Raw genomic sequence first — 21085 nt, forward strand, 5'->3', positions numbered from 1 at the left:
TCATCAATAAATCAACAAACAAGTGCTGGCGAGGCTGTGGAGAAAGGGGCACTCTCGTGCACTGTTGGTGGGAATGCAGACTGATGAAGCCACTGTGGAAAGTGTGGAGATAATGCAAAAAATTAAAAATGGATCTGCCTTTTGACCCAGCAATCCCATTTCTGGGAATATATCAGAAGGAACCCAAAACACTAATTCAAAAGAACATAAGCAACCCTGTGTTCATTGCAATGCTATTTACAATGGCCAAGGTGTGTAAATGCCCAGGTGTCCATTCATAGATAAGTGTATGATGCAATTATGGGACATTTACACAGTGGAATATTACTTGGCCATAAACAGAGAAGAAACTCTTACCCTTTGCAACAGTATGGACAGACCTGGACAACATTATGCTAAGTGAAAAAAGCCAGTCAAAGAAAGACAAAATACCATATGATTTCACTCATATGTGGAATCTAATGAACAACCTGAACTAACAAGGACCATAGGAAGTGACTCATAGATGAAGAACAGGATGACAGCTAGTAGGCAAGGGGGAAATTAGGGATGGAGGGATTGAGGAAAAAAGTAAAAGTGCTCGTGGACATGGACAACAGTGCGGTGATGGCGGGGGACAGGGGTGTTTATGAAGCCTATAAGGTAGTGAACAAAATACAATAAAGATTAAATTAAAAAAAAAAAAGGATTGTCCCCAGACCATCAGCAGCAGCAGCATCTAGGTATTTATTTTAAAGTCACCATTCCAGTCTGCCTGACCAGAAACTGGTTTTGAAGGCCAGCATTCTTGTTTTGGCAAATGCTTCAGGTAACTGTGATGCGGGCTGAACTTTGAGAGCCACTGTTTCAGATGTAAGGACACATCCTCCCCACGCATGGACACAGCCTTCTCAGAAACGCATGACTGGAAAGATCCCCGGGCAAAATCAAAGCAGTATTAGAAGAATCTATGGGGTTGTGTGTTGAATAGACAGCTAACAGCTATCCTGTGCTTGGTGTGTGTGTAAAAATATCATTTAAACCTCATTTTGGTATACATATAATATTTTTAACTTTTGAAAATGTGGCTGTAAGTAATGAATAAGTTTTCAAAATGGCACCCCACTACCATCTAATTATGTAATGTTGTCGGTATGTATAGGGCAAGTGCAGTGATGGAGGAGTGGGTGTAATTTGGGACTCGGTGTATAGTGACACCAGTGTGGAGTTGGTTATAGTGTGCCTCTAGGAGACTGTGGGAATGAGATCTTCAGTAAGTGTGGTGGGGCTGGTTGGAGACAGGGCACAGGGGAGATGGCGGGTGTGTGGGGGAGGGAGGGTGTTCAGGATAGAGTGCTCTGCCCTGTGCACATGCATGCGGCAATGAGAAGGAGAGAGATGTGGGTAGGTGGGTATAGTGTGCATTTTTCTGTGTACTAGAAAGGTGGTAGGTATACAAAGGGTGTCATTGTGTATACACATAAGGTAAAGGAGTAGGAGCAGGTTTAGCCTAAAGTGGGAGAAATTTATAGGTATACTATTACGACATTGATGTTCCAGTTAAAATGGAGCACTAGACAATTTTAGTTAATAGCATTAATAATACTTAAATCTTAAAATTTTACTTCTTTGGTTATATTCAGCCTATTACTAGTTAGTGAAGTATGTATGTAGGCATAATAAATATAAGTGCTTTTTCAAGAAATGTTAGAAAATTCAATTTAAAAATGGGCTGTGCAGAGAAATTTTCAGATCACTTTGAATATTTTGTAGGATTTATTTGTGCTATGTTGGCTTTGGTTTTTACATAGCCATTCTGTGAAATTTGAGGTTTGAAGGGTCCTCAAAGAACATCTTATTGTTTTAAAAAATGCGCATATAAAAGATGCATTTTATAGGATTCTTAGATATATATAAAGAATAAAATTTTGTGATTATGAGCAAACAAAATGTTAATTGAAGTCATTTGTGTTCTTTGGGAGGGACTCTGGATACTCAACTTAATACATTTTTATGACTAGGATATTTTTAGTATATTTCTTAGTGTACTTAGTGTTTGGAAATACATGCACTGTGTCTTTAAACTTTTGAGCCCTTTTCTTTGCACATTTTGGTACAGCGCAACCAAACTTACACATGGGAAACCCGGTCTTCCCTCCCCAGCTTTATAGTCTCCACTCAGGACTCTCTTTGCAATGGATACTACTTAGTGATTAGCTCTCTGTATTGTCAATCAAATCTTTGTCTCTAGCAAACTGTTTTGTCACTGTAGTAGGAAGGGCTGTTGTGCTAGAAATTTGTCTTTGACAGAGAAAGAATGCTTTCTAAACCAGTTCTTACGAAATCTGATGTAACTTAATTTGCCTTGAAAAGGAAATGTCTCGCCTCTGGTATGGGAAGAAAGGGAGAAGATATCAACCAATTAATCATAAGTATACTCTGGTAAATCTTCGTGACTTCAATTTTTGTATTTACTAATCTTTTTATGGTGACATTATGCAGAATTACACAATTCTGAAAGTTTAAGCATAGAGAATATTCATAGAATATAAAATTGTGTGATTACAGAAAAATACCTTTAAGTCATTTCTGCCAATCCTGAATATCTTTAAAAAAAACTAAAAAAGGAAATGAATAAAGGACTGTAGTTTTGTTTTGTAGAAATTGGTTTTTCTATTCCACATAAGCAGTAGTTACCAAATCTTTATTGCTGCCTAAATTTTTTATTTAAGCTTTAAGTTTGTAGGAAAATATTCAGAATATTTTTCTTGCTTAAAAATAAATTGAGTAGTATAATAAGAGTGAATTAACTATAATTTTATAGACTGGATCCCAAACTAGATACATTTAAAGTATTGTGTATTAAGACTATCATTTTAGCAATCTGAGAGAAGGCTTTTTGAAACTATCCAGAAAATTTCAGGCAGTGCTATCTAATACTACCAAACTTGAAGAGATAGTCTAGTAAAGAAAAATATCAGTCAACCATACTCTCTAAGAGTCCTAGTTATTTCTTAGTATAAATGTGTGCATTATTTGTTAGAAACATATTTTATTTTATGAATGTTAATTTTATTTTTACTGTAATTGTAGGTGATTTAAATAAGGCTAGCTGTCTCCTTAGAACCAGGAGTGACTTTGGAAGATGTCGCCAAAGCAGCTTGCCACCTTAAATGTTAAGCATGAAAAATTCCAAGATGGCTTTAATCATTATTATTTTTAATTGGGCTTGGGAGTACTTTCTTAAAGTTGAATGATTTCAGGTTTTTGCTTATATGATACATCATAACAGAGGGATTTAGGAATCTGATATTATTGAACTGGGTAAAATTTTGATCAGATTTTTCAGAATAGCCACTTAACACAGTTTTTATTTTTTAAACCAAAAAACAGTGATGCTATTAATGTAGTTTTTGATTTGCATTAAGCACCATTGGTTTGCTAAAACTTTAATGCAGTTTAATTTATTAGACATACAGACAAAATAAATTGTGGATGTTTTGTTTGGCTTCATGGGAAGGTAGCCACGGAGTTGTTCCACCTTAGGACTTGGAAGCTGAAATGTAACATAGGACAAGATGTTACCTTTGGTCTGCCAGAGGTCCAGACATTGTGACTGTTAGTCAAGTTTGGGCTACTATCTTCTGCTTCCTCGAGGATTGCTAACTATCAGGGAAGTGGGTGGGCTAGGCCTCTGAGTGGTATATATGTAGAGAGAGGGAGAGATAATTTCTAGAGCTGGACTGTGAGGCTAAATTTAATCAAAAACATAAGAAACCTTAATTTGAATAACTGGAGGATTTTTTTGTAGATGTTCTTTATCAAGTTGAAGAAAGTGCTCCCTCTATTCCTAGGTTACTGAGTGTTAATCATCAGCGAGTATTAGATTTTTGAATAGTGCTTTTTTTTTGCATCTGTTGATGTAATCATATGATTTTTTTCTTTATCCTGTTGATGCAATGAATTACATACATCAGTGATTTTTTTCATGTTGAAGTACCTTATGAGTGCCTTGCATATCAGGAATAAATCTCACTTGGTCATTGTATATTCTTATTTTTATAAATTGTTAGATTCAATTTGCTAGATTTGGTTGAGGCTTTTTGCATGTATGTTTATGAGAAATATTGGTCTGTGTATTTCCTTTCTTTTAATGCCTTTGTTTTTGTTTTATAATTAGTGTAATGCTTGCATCATAGAATGAGTTGAGAAGTATTTCCTCTGGTTCTGTTATCTGGAAGAGATTATAAAGAATTACTATAATTTTTTTTTTTAAAGTTTGATAGAATTCACCAATGAATCCATCTGGATTTATTCCAGACACTCCATAGGTAGAGACCCTAACTACTTTGTTCTTGCTTTGCAAAAGTTAATATAATACTAATGGCCAGGCTGGAAATCTGTCCAGATTTTTCTTTTTTGTACCCTATGTCTTTCATAACTTTCAACAAGTTTGTGTAGCTTTTTGTTGAGTTACCTTGATGGTTGTTTACTGGTAGCTAATTCATTTTTGTTGGCTAAAATTGGGCTTAGTACCTTCTATTTTGGAAGATGATTATTAATTCAACTTCTTTAAATAGATACAGGTCTATTCAAATTATGTTTCTTCTTTTGTGAGGTTTGGTTGTTTATGTCTTTTAAGAAACTGGTCCATTTTATCTAGGCTGTCAAATTTGTGGACACAGAGTTGTTTATAATAGTCCTCTATTATTCTTTTAATGCCCATAGGATCTATAGTAAGGGCCCTCTTCATTTCTGATATAATTCATTTGTGTTTTCTCTCTGTTATTCTAGTTAGTCTGGCTAGAGGTTTATCAATTTAATTGATCTTTTTAGAGAACTGTCTTTTGGTTTTGTTAATTTTTCTCCATCGATTTTGTTTTTAGTTTTATTGATTGCTACTCTTTTTTCATTTAGTTCAAAATACTTTAAATTGTGTTTTTTAAAGTATTTTTATATTTTCCTATTATTTCCCTGTTACTGATTTCTAGTTCAACTTCACTGTGGTCTGTTTTGTTATTTCTATTTGTTGAGGTGTGTTTTATGGCCCAGAATATGCTCTGTCTTGTGAATGTTCCGTGCGAGCTTGAGAAGAATGTGTGTTTTTCTGTTGTTAGGTGAAGGATTTTTTACATGTCAGTTAGACCAAATAAATTGAGGGCGCTGCTTAGTTCAGTTATGTCCTTACTGAATTTCTGACTGCTGGATTTGTGCGTCACTGACAGAGGAGTTTTGAAGTCCCCAACTATAATAGTGGGTTTATACATTTCAAGATTGTGTCATGAATATTCTTTTCCCCTGATGTGCTACAAGAATGAGATTATTCCCTTTTTATGAGATTCACTTCTTAGTTTTATTGTTCCAGGAAGCGAATAACAGTATATACATATTGTAATTGAATGGTTTTAAGAAGTTAACAGATTTCTTTTTTACTAAAAGAACAGTGAATATATCTGCCTTCTCATCAAAAGATGAGTCATCTGCAAATATACTTCATAGGAAGTAATTTTAAATGCAGAAGATTTATTCAAATCAGAACTTCGATGTGTTTTATTTGGAATTCAGTCTGGATTTGTCTTTGTTTCACCTCTCAATTCTATTCTCCAGTTATCTAATTCATGATTCTCTATTTGCTCTTCATTTAATGTCATTCCATAAAGTAGTAACTTTGAAAGCAGTAGTTTTAATGTAAGACAAAAATGAGCAAAGTTTTAATATAATCCAGTTTTTTATTTTGTAATATGACTTTGTTGTATATGATGAAATTAGAGAACAAAAGAATTTTGTGACCTCGGGGATGCTGCCGTGTGTCCTCTTTGTTGGACGCTACAGCTCAGACTCCGATGTCCTCCTGTTGGGTATATTTTTGGATACTAAAGTAAGTAAAAGTGTCAATGATTAGGTAATATTTTTCTTTCTACCCCATCTCCTTTACTAAAGAATAAAAGCTAGGAATTAAAAAGGCACGCAGATTTCTTTTACTCTGTGTGGCAGTTGGGGGAAAGGAGGTATTTGGTTTGTTTGTGGGGTAATCTTAGGGGGAAATACTGGACATCCAGAGGGAGGACTGTTAGACCATAATATTGGTCTTTATATCTAGAAGAACATGTTCTTACTCATGGGATTGACAACAACCTATAAATATAAAACAAATAAAAATTAATTTTTCTCTTATTTTCAGCTTTTGTTCTGTTAAGGTTGCTGTTGTTAGTCCCTTTGTAACAGAGATAGGTGGATTTAATCCTGTCCTTAATTTGTAATTCTGTGAAAATAAGTGCTTTGAAACACTTTCTTTGTATGAGAATCCTTTGTCAAAGGCTGCAAAGACTAGAGAGTAAGCACTTAATTCTGCAGAGGGTAGGTTATATTGTACTTAGTGCCTCTGGATAGGACTTAGCAGTATATGCAGGCCACTTTATTCCTCAATAAGTGACTTTTTAGCCAGACAGTGAATACAGTTTTAATTAGAAGTTCTTGGTTTCCTCTTCTCTGTATCCTTAATAACTAAAAGTGTGATGTGGGATATTTTGTAGAAATATATATGTTTTCTACTTACGTTTAATCTTTTGGGTAAAATAATAAGTTCTATACATGGAATATGATTTACTAAGGGATAAAAATTAATACCAATTCCAGCTCTATCATATATACTGGCCTCTGTATCTCTTTATTCTGTTGTTTTCAGAGGAGGTATATTTCTGTACTCATTTCATTTTAGATCCCTTTTCTTTATTAACTCATAGACTCTTGACAGTTTTATCTATCTTCATTCATCACAACATGAGTAAATATTTAGAAGGTTAAGGAAGTGATACATTTGTAAGTCTCAGAAAAGAATACATTATTTTTTTAAAATATAATGAGAAAAGGTAGATTTATGATATTAAAGAAATTTTGAATTCACCAAATGTTTATAATGGCAGTTCATGGTTCCTTCAATGATAGCTCCTACTCTCAGTGCTGTTGATGAAATTAGATTACAACTGTTCCATTTTGAGAGCATTAGTCAATTTCACTTCCATTCAGGAAGTATATTTAATATGGTAAAAGAAGGAGCTTTAAGAAATAAGATTGGTGTTAACTAGAGGGATAGAAGGTATGCAGAAGAGTAGATGAGTCATCAGTTTGAAAGTACTTGGCTAGGAGACTCTTGAATAAACTGAATGCCATGGGAAAAAGAAAGAAAAATATAACTGACCATTAAATATCTTGTAGAGATTTCTTTTGTTGACCATAGAGAAGCAAGGCCATGGTTTTTTACTTTCAATACCTTTTTTTTTTTCATGTTCATTGAGAATTCTGTTGTTCTTAATTGAAAGGGCTTTAATATTGTTATCTAATACCAAAATGGAAAATTAATTTCAGAAGTCACTCAGGACATACAAAATATTTGTGCTGTCAAAATTGAAATATTTTCATATCAAAAATAAATGAGAAGTCTCTTCAGGCATTATCCTTTAATACTCAGGGTAGTAGGTAAAAAATGATCAAGTAAAAATAGTGTTAATGGTAGTTCCCATTTGCTATATGCTGGGTACTATAGTCAATCCTTTATATCCATTTTATTTCCTCATTTTATTTACATAAACTCCCTATTTGGTATGTACTCTTATTACTTCTATCATTTTATGAAGAAATAGAAAAAGGGGCCAAACCCAGATTTGTCTGATGCCGCAGAGCTGGAGATCATAAGCACTGGGTTTCTTTCTAAGTGAAGAGTTAGCTGTCATGCTGCAAGTATTGCTGCTTTGCACAAGTCAGTATAATAATAATGGCCAGAATGGAAAAATGTGCAGTTTCTTTTCCTTTTTTCTATTCTCATGTCTTTCATAGCTTTCATAAGTTACCCATAGAGGTACCTTAATGTTTACTGGTGGCTAATTAATTTTAGTTGACTAGAACAAGAACCTTTTAGAAATCTAAACACTATGGGCCGATTGGTTTAACTGCATTTGGTGGCCAGAACTTCCACATATTTGATCACAAGAGGTATTTGTCATAGCTCAGGACAATCAACACATGTTTATGGCACCACCAGAGGTCACTATATTGTGGTTACTGTCTGGGGAATTATGTCACAGTCTGAAAAAGCTGTAGCTGTTGTGTCAACCTGAGGAAACCTGTCTGTTTTTGTGGCTTTTTTGAAATGTTTATCTGTCAAATATAGTTTTCAAAGTCAGTGCTGTGCAAGAGACTGGTCTAGGCAATTACAGAAGATAGAGAATTTCCCTTAGGAATTTAGAATGTAGGAAGGTTGTCAAGTTTTATTCACAAGTAACTGCTACAATACCAACCATAAAGAAAAGATACAGGAGAGGCAAAAACTAAAAAGAGTCATTTAAAAATACTGAAGTAGGCAGTATGCCTGAGAAGGTATTGCTGATTACATATGCTCTTGAAAAATCTACTTTCCTACATTCTAGAGCCTGTTTTTCCTACTGACTTAAGTTTTAAAATGTACTTCATATCTTTTTCTTGCTCCCTTCTCTCCTTTTTTTCCGATGCAGATCACATATAATAGCATGGGTACGTTTGTCACCTTTGCCTAGAGGAGATTTTTCCAGCATCTGTTAGGATACAGTGCTTCAACTAAACTGATTGGAGACAAGGGTTGAAGCTACCACTTTCTTTGTAAACAAGACATTTAGATTAGAGATGTCATAATCTTTGATACTAGCAAAGTGTGTTACATTTTACGTGTTTCTTTTATAATTCTTATTACTCAAATTCTGTCTCTGTGAAACAATCCATAAAGTAAGTCTTATGTTATGAACTAGTTGGACATAGTGGTTAAACTCGTTCATGCACATTTCAATGAAGTTTGATATATAAATCTCTTGGATTTTCAGCATGGAGTTGGGGAAAGAAATCTTTGTTACAGTTCTCTTTCCCTATTTAAATTTCTCCATTTTTAAGAAATTTGTTGGCTGTTCTTCTCAATTGTCAGTGGAATTATTGTCTTCCTGTCTCCACATTCAGGTAGTGTCAGTGGCTGAGTATCACCGCAGGATCGATGCTCTAAATACTGAAGAACTGCGCACACTCTGCAGACGGCTCCAGGTGCCCCCTTCAGTAGCTTAAACCCCTCCGGAGGTTGACTGCTCCCTGTTTTCAGTCTTTGGTCCGGGCAGATCTCATTTTTGAAGGATTTGTTTTGACTGTGGCACTAAAATAGCCCATCAGAAAATTCCTTTTTGTGCTAACGAGTACAGTAATGCTTTGAAGGCTGTAGGATTATCCTTTCTATCATCTTTTCATTTGAAAAATATTCGGAGGAATTTTCTGTCACTTTAGAATTGTTCTCAGCATTGTATGTTTCTTTGAGTGATGAGTTTTTATTTAATTTTAACATTGGAAGACTGTCTTTTGGTTTAAGATTGAATTTTTGCTAAACAGAATCTGAAAGATGTGGTACTAAGAGAAAATTTTTAATGGATAGTAAGGTTTTAAATATTTTCTCTTTAAGGTTACTTCAGTTGTATCAACCCCACATCAAATATGTTAGTGAAATAAATTGTTTTGTTCTTGAGGTATTCCCGGTTGGTATTGGAAATACTTTGGAAAACAGTATAGGTTGGGCACCAGAACTAGATAACATTTCTTAAAATTTTGTGAAGTAATCTTTGTGATTTTTTTTTTGGAAAAAAAGAAAGCAATAACAGTTGAAATCATTTTCCAGTTTTGTGTGCTGTGTGTTTTCCTCTTTGTATGATATGCTCTCATGGCTTTGCTAGAACTACTGAAGTATTTTTTTCTTTTTTTTGAATGCTTTTCATGCTGCCTTGGATTTGTTTTTTAACCTTTCACATCATCAAAATAAAGGTAAAATATGATGATGTGAGAGAATTGCTCAAGCTTAGCTTCTCATCAAAAAACAATACAGTTCTTGAACATGTATTGGTTGAAAATATATGCTGTTTAGATTTGGTAAGAAATCTGTCAGAGGAACAAAATGGTTTGGTTACATTTCATTTCCGTATAGAATCATAAGCTGCCGAGCATTGCTGCGTTTTAGTTATCTGCTCCAATAGAACTCTTGTTTCCCAACTTAAAATTTTATTAATGATGGCTGTTTCACATAATTTATTTTCTAATATTATTGTTTTTTTATATTAAAATAAAATAAATATGAAAAAGTATCAACAACAGTGATTGTACAGGAGTTTTAAGTTAATATTTTTATCATTTTTAAGAATATCAGTGAGATCATTTTCATCAAACAAAAGCATGTACTCTTTTTAATGCATCAAATTGATCTAATTTAAAACAGAGTGGTGAACAAACAAACTTTTAAATTCGTTCAGCGTTTAGAACACAAAAACAGTGAAGGCATTTTTTAAAATGGTAATGTTTTCATCAAAGCAAACACACATCAGTGAACTTAAACTTTTTATTGAACTATTCTTTAAATTAAAATTTTAGCACCAAGGAAGTTATTTTCAGCAAATTTTATGTTTACCATGAAAAAAATGATCCCACATATTTTAACTAACACACCTGAAGAGCACGGGTCACTTTTGTCCTTCATCAGAAGAATTGAAGTGTGCATGCAGTGATCTTTTATACAGAAGTATGATCTTATCATTCATTACCTGCCCTTCTTCATGTACTGGGTGAGAAAATGTCTTTTTATAGTTAAAAAAATCTTTTTCTGCATTGGGTATTATTAGATGGAGCCTTCTAAAATTCTAAATTAAAGCTTAAGCCACTTTTTCTAAGGTATAAAGTTTGATCTCTCTCAAGAGGCTAACGTTTTTTGAAAGCGTGTTGCAATTTTATATTAATATGCTGCTGCTGTTTCCTTCTTTAGATTACTACAAGGGAAGACATAAATTCAAAGCAGGTTGCTCCACTGAAAGCAGACCTGGAGTCTGAATCTTTTCGACCCAACCTAAGTGATCCCAGTGAACTTTTACTGCCAGATCAAATCGAAAAGGTATGACATGCTCACATATGTGTATTTCTGGGGGTGTGTACCCCTAAGAGAAAAAAAAAAGCCTCTTTTTAGTTGTTTTGAAAACTGAAGAAGCAGGGTTACTGCTAATAGTCTTCCTCTCCCATGAAGAAAAAGTAAACACAGCATAGCAAACATAGTAAATGTGTTAGGAGACTTAGGTAAGCAAACATTAAAAAATTAACAAAGCAATTTAGGTGGGCCACTATAATAGCTTGTATTTAATTTCTCATACTGTGCTTTTTGTGGATTATCTCATATAGTTGTTACAACACCTGTAGGAGTTGGGTATTCTTACTGTGTGCATTTTGTAAGTGAAGAAAATTGGACATGAAGAGGTTAAGTAATTTGTTAAAGTCACAGGTAAAGGTATTGAAGCTTGGTTTCTGACAGACTGCCCCTGGAGCCCATTGTTTAAGAAATAATTAATAATCAAGCGAAGAGTCCATTCAATATTTTTCTTAATTCACGACAGAAGGCATTATGAGTAACTTATATTTCTTATCTCTGTTCTAATTTGTATCTTGTTCAGCCTAATTCTTTCTTTTCCTAGTAGACAATTAATACTTCACAGTAAGAAATGTACAATTATTCTTCAGACATCTCAGTATCTTATAGAATCATAATTTCTACTGTTATTTTTTTGTAGCCTATATTTCATAAAGTGCCATTCTTTTCCAACTGGTATTACTATCCTGGCAATAAACTATCAAGTAAGTTTTAACATTTTATTTTTCAAAGCTTACCAAGCATCTTCCACCAAGAACAATTGGCTATCCATGGACTCTTATTTATGGAACTGGGAAGCATGGCACAAGCCTGAAGACCCTCTATCGTACAATGACAGGTTTAGACACCCCAGTGCTGATGGTGATTAAAGACAGTGATGGGCAGGTATGGAAACAACTACACAGACACCTTACCTTTTAAGAGATTACAGTAACAGTAGCTTTTAATATATCTTTTTGATTAAAATAATTGTTATTAGTACATTTTATTAAATTTAACTGATAATCATTGAGTACTTTTAATATGCAAGAAAGTACTGAGTGCTCCGGAAGGTAGATATGAACATGAGTAATGTTTAAAGAGTTCCTGCCTTCAAAGGGATTATACTCTGGTAGAAAAGAACATGTAACTACTTTATTTTGCCGTGTATAAATGCATACGTTTTTTGCCCAAATTTTTGAGGTAAAAATAAGGATGCACATTATACATGGGTATAATGATTACGTACCGTGGGTTTAATAATCCTGTCTATAATGTGCACAAAACACGGGCGCTCATTATACACAGCAAAATACAGTATATCATTGTGTCTAGTGCCAAGAAAAATATGCCAAGTAATAAATACCTAGAAAAAAACAAAAGAAGTGCTTGGAGTAAGGCGTGTTCATATCTGTTTGGCAAAGATGAGAATGAGGGTCACAGACAGGGTGGAAATTGACAGTCTCGAGGCATGCGTAAAGTTTTTAAAGTTAAAGATAATTGTTCTCCGTAAGAATGATACAGAGAACAAAACAACAGATAAGCAAGAGAAGCATTGGTGTGTTCCTAAAATGGCAAGTTCAGGTCATTACCAACACTGGGGAGTAATGAGAGGGTCAGATAGCAATATTAATTTAAACAAAACAAAGCATTACTTCTATTACTGTCACCTTTAGTGTGCTTATATTGCATATTTGTCTAATCACTTTATATGTATTACCTTAATTAATCACCAAAGCCCTGTAAGGTTGATATTTTTATCAATACTGTTGTAAAGATAAGTTAACTATGACTTAAAGAGGTGTATCAACTTCCCCAAGGTTCCACATCTGAGAAAAGATATCTGAGGGAATAAAAATGAACTACTGTTACATGCCTTAACAGAGATGAGTGTCACAAATATAATATGAGTTAAAAATGAGACACTAAAAAGTAACTTTCTTATGATTCTCTTTATAGAAAGTTCATGAATGGGGAAAACAAATCTATGGTATTGTCAGGCTAGTGGCTTCCTTTGTGGGGGTAGCGGGTGAGGCAGAGGAGGCACAAGGAAAACTTCTGGTGTTTGTTATTCTGTTTCTTATTTGAATTAAGGTTAAATGGGACTTTCTGATAACTCAAAATTGAGCTGTCCATGAATGTTTTATGTATGTACATATGTTATATACATAAAATATATACCTTTCAATAATTAAGTCTATTTTTAAAATTAAGACTATAAAAATAGAATATCAGGAGACACAGTGACTGTAGAGATGATTTGTCACATGCTCTACATTCCATTTATGATGTAGAAACTTAGACCCAGAGGGCTGAAACGACTTGTCCAGGTCTCTTGACTCATCCATTCTGTTTTAGGGTATCTGTGTGTCTTGTAATGTGTAAGGCCTTAACAGAGCCAAGCGATTCAGATCCAAGAGCTGCCCTCGTGGAGTTTACTGGCCAATGAAGAGAAAGACGGCGTGTTTTCAGCAGGAGGATGTTTGCCTGTGCTGCGGGGCTTTGCCTCCCTGACAGCCCCGCTCCCACAGCAGCGCGTGATCTGTATTGTGCGTGCGGTGTGCGTGCACGTCCTCCTGCAGTGTGGGGCCATTTTTCAAGATGGTCTGTTCAATTGTTATAAGCAGCATCTCTTTAGATTTTAAAACTAAGAAAAATCTGGGTTTTTTTCCTATCGAGAAACTGACATGATTTGTATTTGGCACTAATATGAATTATATAGCAACTGATCATGGTTCCTTTTTTAAATACAAATGGATAAAACTATACTGGATTTCTAATTTTTGCATTTTACTTAAACATATATAATTGGATATTGCTTAATGAAACAAATTAACAGTCATATCATTGAATGTGCCTTCTTTTTAATCCTTAGGTTTTTGGTGCATTAGCATCTGAACCATTTAAAGTGAGTGATGGCTTTTATGGTACTGGAGAGACCTTTGTTTTTACATTCTGTCCAGAGTTTGAGGTAAGGACAGCTACTGCAGTATTCAGGTTGTAATGAGATGACATAATGAAAGGAACGTGCACATTGGAGTCACGTGCACTTGCATCTGACTCTCATCTGTTTTTCACTAACAGAAAACAGCAATCTTTTTGATAATTTTGAGCTTCAGTTTTTGTGCTTTTTTTTGTGGGTAGAATATGGGCCATAAAGTGTAACAGAGTTGTTTAAAAATTAAATGAGCCCTGGTTTGTGTGGCTCAGTGGATTGCATGCTGGCCTGTGAACCAAAGAGTTGCCAGGTCAATTCCCAGTTGGGGCACATACCTGGGTTGCAGGCTGGGTCCCCAGTAGCGGGTGTGTGAGAGGCAACCAATGTATCTCTTGCACATTGATGTTTTCCTCCCTCTCTTTCTCCCTCCCCTCCCCTCTCTCTAAAAATAAATAAATAAAACCTTTAAAAAATAAAAATTACATGAGACTCTTATATGTACAACACTTGGCATGGTACCAGACACGCATCATGGGCTCAGAAAGGCGTATACATCGTTATTACTGTTCTGTTTATGAACTGTCACTGTGAAATTCCTAGAAACTTTTAATGAATTAATAAGCCTAATGGTGTATGTCTTGAACACCTAAAAAATAAATTATTTGTGTTTAATTCAAAAGTGAATACCCAGTTTTTTCTTTATTGTAGCCTGACTGACTTAAATTGAACACTGTATTTGCTGTGTATAAGCGCACCCATGTTTTTGTGCACATTATACAAGGGATTGTTTTGCCCATGGTTTGTAGTCATTATACATGGCAAAATAGGATGCATTCTAATGCCAGTCAGATCTAAAATAAAATGGTGTGCATGAATTTTAGTGACCATGTGACCCTGTTTAAAACATTGAGTGCAGCCCCAGCTTCTCAGGTACATTAAAATTCAGCATGTCAAGCCTTTTTGAGAGAGGAAATTAGAATCTTGAGAAAAGAATCAACAGATTTGGTTAAAAAAAGTCTTTAGAAACAGTTTCTATAATGAATAAAATAGGAAGGATTTAATAACACAATAGAAGCCACATTTGAAATAGAAGCCACATTTGAAATAGAAAACACATTTGTTTTCTTAACAAATGTGTAATCAGCTGGCTGAACAGAAAAGCCAGTGCTTTCCCTTCTCTTAATAAAACACGTCAGCTGACACACCTAACTGGAAGCTTGAGGTTGCTACAAAAATTTTAAGCTCCGTTCGTCCTTATTCTCAAAACTTTTTGTGGTGTTTCTACCTGATAAATGTTTTAATAAAATTAATCAAATGTTATATAACTATGAAAAAGTGAGCGTTAAGGTTTATTTTATTAAAAACTAAAATGAATACTTTGGAAAAACTTGATAAGAGTAAGGTACTAGAAATTGCTATTGTGTATTAGGTTTCAGTAAAACTCCCGTGAAAGGTAAAAAATACGTTTTAGGGCTATTGACATCTAGAAGTTTTCTCCTTGGACTTTTCAAGTACTTTTATGTTCTCACTGCTCTTTAAAGAAGTTGAAACTGGAAGTCATGAATATGCCATTAACTTATATAGGAATGATGATGGTGGTTAAAATACATACCCAAAGAAATGCCCTTGGCCCTATATCAAAATACTATATGTTTATGTTTAACATTTATATTTAACATTAAAATAAATGTTAATGGCATCCATATCAGTGTTTTAAACTGATTTTCTGTTTTCTTCAACTATTTTTATCAACCATCCAATTCTTAATACCTGTATAGTTAGAAAAGGGAAGTATGTGTGAAGAGAAATAAGTTCTGAGGAACTGGAATTGAAGATGACATTGCAGTGGATCATGTATGTGCTTTTAAATTTAGTCACACAAACACTGAAATTCAAAGTCCCACAACCTTCTGCTCAAACTCTTTGTTCTTGCTATGATTTTCTAACTATCCATCTGAGCTTTGTTAACTATTTAGGGTTCAGGAGAACTAACTCTGTTTAGTGACCATTTTCATCTACATATTTAAAGCTTTTTTATTTATTTATGTAGGTCTTTAAGTGGACAGGAGATAATATGTTTTTTATCAAAGGAGACATGGATTCCCTAGCTTTTGGTGGTGGAGGGTAAGTCTCTTGAACATTTTACCATAAGATTTTTAAGAAACTTTAAAAATTTATTTGTGTTATTTTTAAAATTAGTTATCTTTGGAAAGTTTTGACATTAGGATCCAAATTTGTATGTTATGACTAAGAAAGTATAATTTATTTGCAAGAAGGTGCTTAAATGCAATATTTGAAACCATTGGTAGAATATTTATTTATTCTTTTTATAATGTTGCTTAGTTGATTCCTTTTTGGTTAAAACCTATCCTATTATTAGAGTACAGTGGCTCTGTACTCTAATTTTGAAAAAGAAGTACACTGATACTGTGGAACTTAATCCAATTTTCAAATACCATAGTGGTTTGTTATTTCTCCCAATGTATAAAAAAGGTCCAGTAGTTTTCATGTTATTCTACCCTAGAGACTATTTGGACCAATATTTTAGACAAAATTGAAATTTTATGTTGCAAAAACTTTTAGTGACTCCGCCTAAAATATTTTGTTTTGCTTTTAACATTGTAAGTCAATTAATAACTTGATTTGATTTTTTTGGCATAGCAAGCACTATGAGAAACTTTGTTTTCTTATTCTGGTATCTCAACTTCATTTATGGTGTTTGGAGATAGCTTGCTTAGCAAACCAACATCATCTTCTTCCTTTGATATTTCTGTCTCTCCTTCAAGATCTGGCATAAAATTTGCCAAATAATTTCTAAACTTACAAAAGTGTTATTTGTTTCCCATAGTTGAGGATATTCAAGCCACAGAGTCTTATTAGCCTGAAACAATATTCATCATTCTGAGTGACTCTAGCAAATTCTTTTGATAGGAGTTTGGAAAACATGATTTCATTGATTAAAAAATAACCATGGTTAGTTATTAAAGCCTTCTCTGGAGGACATAACCAGATAACTAAAAACTATGTTATCTTAAGTTGTTGGAATCAGCAGCATATGTTTGTATATTCCAATTATACCTTTCTTTTGGTAGAGAGGAAGCAGTCATTCAGCCCTACCCAAAATGGTAGTCTCTCATGGGATTTTGTTAGTTCTCCAGGAAGGCATCACAAGCAAAAGGCTTATAATTTCAGGCTGTTAAGGATGCCTGTGTTTTTGAAAATAACATACATAATGTCAGTAGATACCTGTTGGAACTTGATTTTGATTGTGCAACATGATTCCAGCAAACTAAACTAAACTTTGGCTAATTTGCTCACAAATTAAGACAAGTTTACTGTCTTTGAAGAAAGAGAGTACAGCCCTGGGCGGATGTGTCTGTTGGAACATCATCCCTTGCACCGAAAGGTTGCAGGTTCAATTCCCATTCAGGGCACATGCATAGGTTGTGGGTTCCTCATAGGTCAGGGCATGTTACAGGAGGCAACAGATCAACTTTTTTATCTTTTTCTCTCAAAAAAAAAAAAACAGTAAAAACATATCTTTGAGTGAGGATTTAAAAAAAGAAAGAAAGAAAGAGAGTACAGGCTCAGAAAATGGGAGCTACAGACACTTGATATTCCAGAATTCCAAACAGGAGCCCCAAAGAAATCAAAATTATGATGGAGATAGACTGAATGTGGGCTTTGGAGTCAAACAGACATGATTCATTCCAGCTTCAGTGTGTGTTACATGTGGGACCTTGCGCAAACTCAAGTCTAGTGTTTCCTCAGCCGTGAAGTGGAGATTGAGCCCCACATTTTATTTTAGATAATATGGAACTTTTATGTCTCTGGGAAACTCAGGTTAAATACCAGGTGGGGCAAGTGTAGGTATACAGTGGTTGTTTGTATGAAAAATAATATAATAATTAATAAATTTTTATGTATTTATATTTAGAGAGAGGGTAAAGGAGAGAAAGGAGAGGGAGAGAAACATTGATGCAGGAGAGAAACATTGATCAGCTGCCTCTCACATGTGCCCTGACCCAGGACCTGGCCACAACCCAGGTGTATGCAATGCCTGGGGTGGAACTGGTGACCTTCCGCTTTGTAGAGGGTGCTCAACTAACTGAGCTATGCCAGTCAGGGCCAATAATTAATAAATAATAATACAGAATAAATTATGTTTCAGGTAGTCACAAATGTAAACCTACTTTTGCCCCACCTTGTGTTCCTCAGGAATTGCTCATGGTTAATTAAGCCAGAGGAGTCAGTAGTCTCACTCCACACAGTCTTCGGGGCTGGGCTGCAGAGGCCCACGTTTCTTTAAGCTCTTCCGAACTTTGTGCTGCTTGCTCTTAGTCTGGTTGAGTTTTTTGTTGTTTGTTTTTTCCTAACAATTAAGTCACGTTGCAAACTGCCTAACCAGGTCAGACATTGTGGTTTTTTTGTCATTCCATTTTTTTTAATATTACCCAAATTGTACATCACCAGTATCCTATAAAATCTGCTGTTTCATTGCTCATTTTTGGTTGACTTGTTATGAAATGATTTATAGGAAAGGTTATAAATGTGCCATTCAGAAAAGTAGGTTTACAGTTGTGAGTACATGAAACAAAGAGTTTATATTGTATGATTAATTATTAATTGTATTATTTTCCATACAAACAACTGTTAACCTACTTTTGCCCCACCCTGTGCATTAAAACCATGGAGCCAAAGAGAAACCCATAATGTCAGCCAAAGAGTAACAGAGCAGCACTTGTCTCAAAAGTTAATTCCATATGAAGTTTGTATCAGAGCTTTCATCTTATTCTTTGATCTGTATAGTAAGTGATTTTATAATGGGATATGAACAAAACACAGTTGTGCTGGTGTGGAAAACAACAGAGAAGGATTTGGAAATTTTAATGATTTTGGAGTTGTTGGATTTTGAAATGTCTCGTTTAAATTATTTTACAGCCTCTGCAATTATTATTTTACAACTTGGGGCATAAGTATTTAAGAGATTATTGTTAAAACTGTTGTATGTGTTGCAGGGGAGAATTTGCCCTTTGGCTTGATGGAGATCTCTACCATGGAAGAAGCCATTCTTGTAAAACGTTTGGAAATCATACGCTTTCTAAGAAGGAAGATTTCTTTATCCAGGACATTGAAATCTGGGCTTTTGAGTAAATATAATGCTCTCTGTCTTAGCAGGATAATGGCCCAAACCTGACATGGACAAGCATTGTTTGGAAAGTTCAAGAAGCAATACAATGTAACATGTTACTTGTGCTTTAAAATTAGTCCGTATCCCCAGTATCCCCATTTATTGCTGTTATAATTTGAAATTTATTTTTTAAATCACATTTCTGTCCCAGAGTTAGGGTTCATTTCAGTTTAGACCATGGCGTGGGTCCATGCAGTATAAAAGCTTGGTTTTGTTAGAATTTTGGCAGCATTTTAATCATAGTGACCACCTCATCTATAGTCCATGTTATCTCAGTCTCCTAAACGGATGGTGCTCTTCTGTTGAACCTCTCTTGGTTTATTACTTTTGACATCATATTGATTGTTTTACCAGATCGGTCTAATTGGGACATTGAGGGAATGAATACTAGACACTGCTAGTTCATGAGGTTGGGCCCGGGGAATTACGAACATGCTCAGCGTAGCCATTCTTAAGGACAAAACACATGCCAAAATAATGCGTACTCATGGACCACTGAGTTCTAGTTTTCATTCACACTACATTCTCTTTATTAATTTTGCAGGTACTCTCAATTTCATTTTAATAAAAATGAAACATGAGGACATTTCTGGTTGGAACAGACTGCAGTGCACATGACCTGCAGGTTTGGGCATAAGCTTTCACCACTGAATTAACTGATAAATAGTTACAAAGTGACAAAGGAGAATGAGAACTTGATGATCCTACTGGGTTTAATATCTCAAGCAAGAAAATATTCTACTTATATATTTGTAGTGTAGCAGGGCATTATAAGTACAAAAACTATGAAACAGATGCATATTTCTTCAACATTTGTGTCAGGTATACTGTTTTATAGTTCTCTTGTTTTAGCCTTATTGCACACCAACTCCCAAAATGTAGGTTCCTGTTCAAAAGGACAAGAAACTTGTGATTTTTTTTGAGTGGTATATGTTATTAGTTACCATTAGCATTTGCTGTTATAAAAGGGCAATGATTATAGTAGACAATATTGTAATTCAGTAGTAGACTTGTTGAATATGCAAACTTACTGTCAAGTGACCTCAAGGGAAAAAAACGATAGAATATACTAGTAGTTCTTATCCTCTTTTGTAGGAAACCAGTAATAAGCCATTATGGCAATAATTCATCAGTTAATTTCAAAGCTTCATGTTATGCAAACAGAATCCTGCTGTTATACATGTGACAGTGACTTCGTGCTGAAATTTCAGCTATTCCAGATAAACATTGTATATTATCTTGTAAATTAATGTTTAAAGGTAGTTTTGTTCTTATAGAAAGTGTTGATTGCCAGGTTGCTTATAGCACTTTAAATTATTCTAAAAATGAAATTGTAAGCCAAATATGTTGGCTCAAGTAGTTTCAGTTGTATAGAACTTAAATATATTTAGATCTTTTGAAAATTTAGATAATTATCTCAAGAAAGCATAAGGCTAATGGAAAAGAAAATCTGATGTTCTATTTAATATGCTATTGCTGAATGTGAATAGAAATGCAGGGCATCATTTTTCTTGTCTATGTAAAGCTCTCGTTATAACTTAGTAACAGTATATAGATTAAATGTTTACAAATAGGGAATTGTAAATAAATATATCGGGTTCCCCCCTCGCCTTTGGTCTTCCACAGCAGTATTATTGTCTTTGTGGAGTTGACTAATCATGAAAAAAAATCCTGTATTGGATTTAAATTAAAATAAGGTCATAGTGGTGTATACCAAATAAAATTAAATACATAAATACAAATTTGAGTTTGGATTTATTGACAGCCAATTTATTTTCATAGCTAAGAAGTTTTTGATTAGATATAAAAAGTGTTCCTAATGACCGTGGTGGTGGTGGTGGTGGTGGTGGTGGTGGTGGTGATGGAAGGATGATTTCAAGTAGAGGGAGTGCCGCGGTTTTAAAAACTGGGAGAGTAAGAGGGAACCTGACATGGAAAAAGTGAAAGTAATTTGACATTTTTTAATTATGTGTTTTTTGATGGGGAGTGCATAGCACGGTATAACTAATGTCATAAGAGGTCTGTTGTGCATAGT

The 21085-nt window shown here is 34.4% G+C and overlaps 1 protein-coding gene across 11 annotated transcripts in view; it reads left to right on the forward strand.

Moving 5' to 3' along the window:
- OXR1 (oxidation resistance 1) overlaps window positions 1–20792 on the forward strand; it is a 374848-nt gene extending 354056 nt beyond the window's left edge. For 7 of the 11 annotated variants that reach the window (XM_045861020.1, XM_045861019.1, XM_045861024.1 and 4 more), the window contains 6 exons: window positions 8959–9039; window positions 10790–10915; window positions 11675–11827; window positions 13797–13892; window positions 15910–15983; window positions 18878–20792. In XM_045861020.1, the coding sequence (XP_045716976.1) occupies window positions 8959–9039; window positions 10790–10915; window positions 11675–11827; window positions 13797–13892; window positions 15910–15983; window positions 18878–19013 (666 nt within the window). In that variant the 3' untranslated portion in view covers window positions 19014–20792. Of the gene's footprint in view, window positions 1–2247; window positions 2422–8958; window positions 9040–10789; window positions 10916–11674; window positions 11828–13796; window positions 13893–15909; window positions 15984–18877 lie in introns of those variants that run through there. The other 4 variants (XM_045861022.1, XM_045861023.1, XM_045861030.1 and 1 more) reach the window with 3 other exon arrangements.
- The last annotated feature ends 293 nt before the right edge of the window (window positions 20793–21085 follow it).

This window comes from Phyllostomus hastatus, unplaced genomic scaffold (genome assembly GCF_019186645.2).
Source record: "Phyllostomus hastatus isolate PE091 unplaced genomic scaffold, TTU_PhHast_1.1 phas_scaffold_21, whole genome shotgun sequence".
In the NCBI taxonomy this organism is placed as follows: Eukaryota; Metazoa; Chordata; class Mammalia; order Chiroptera; family Phyllostomidae; genus Phyllostomus; species Phyllostomus hastatus.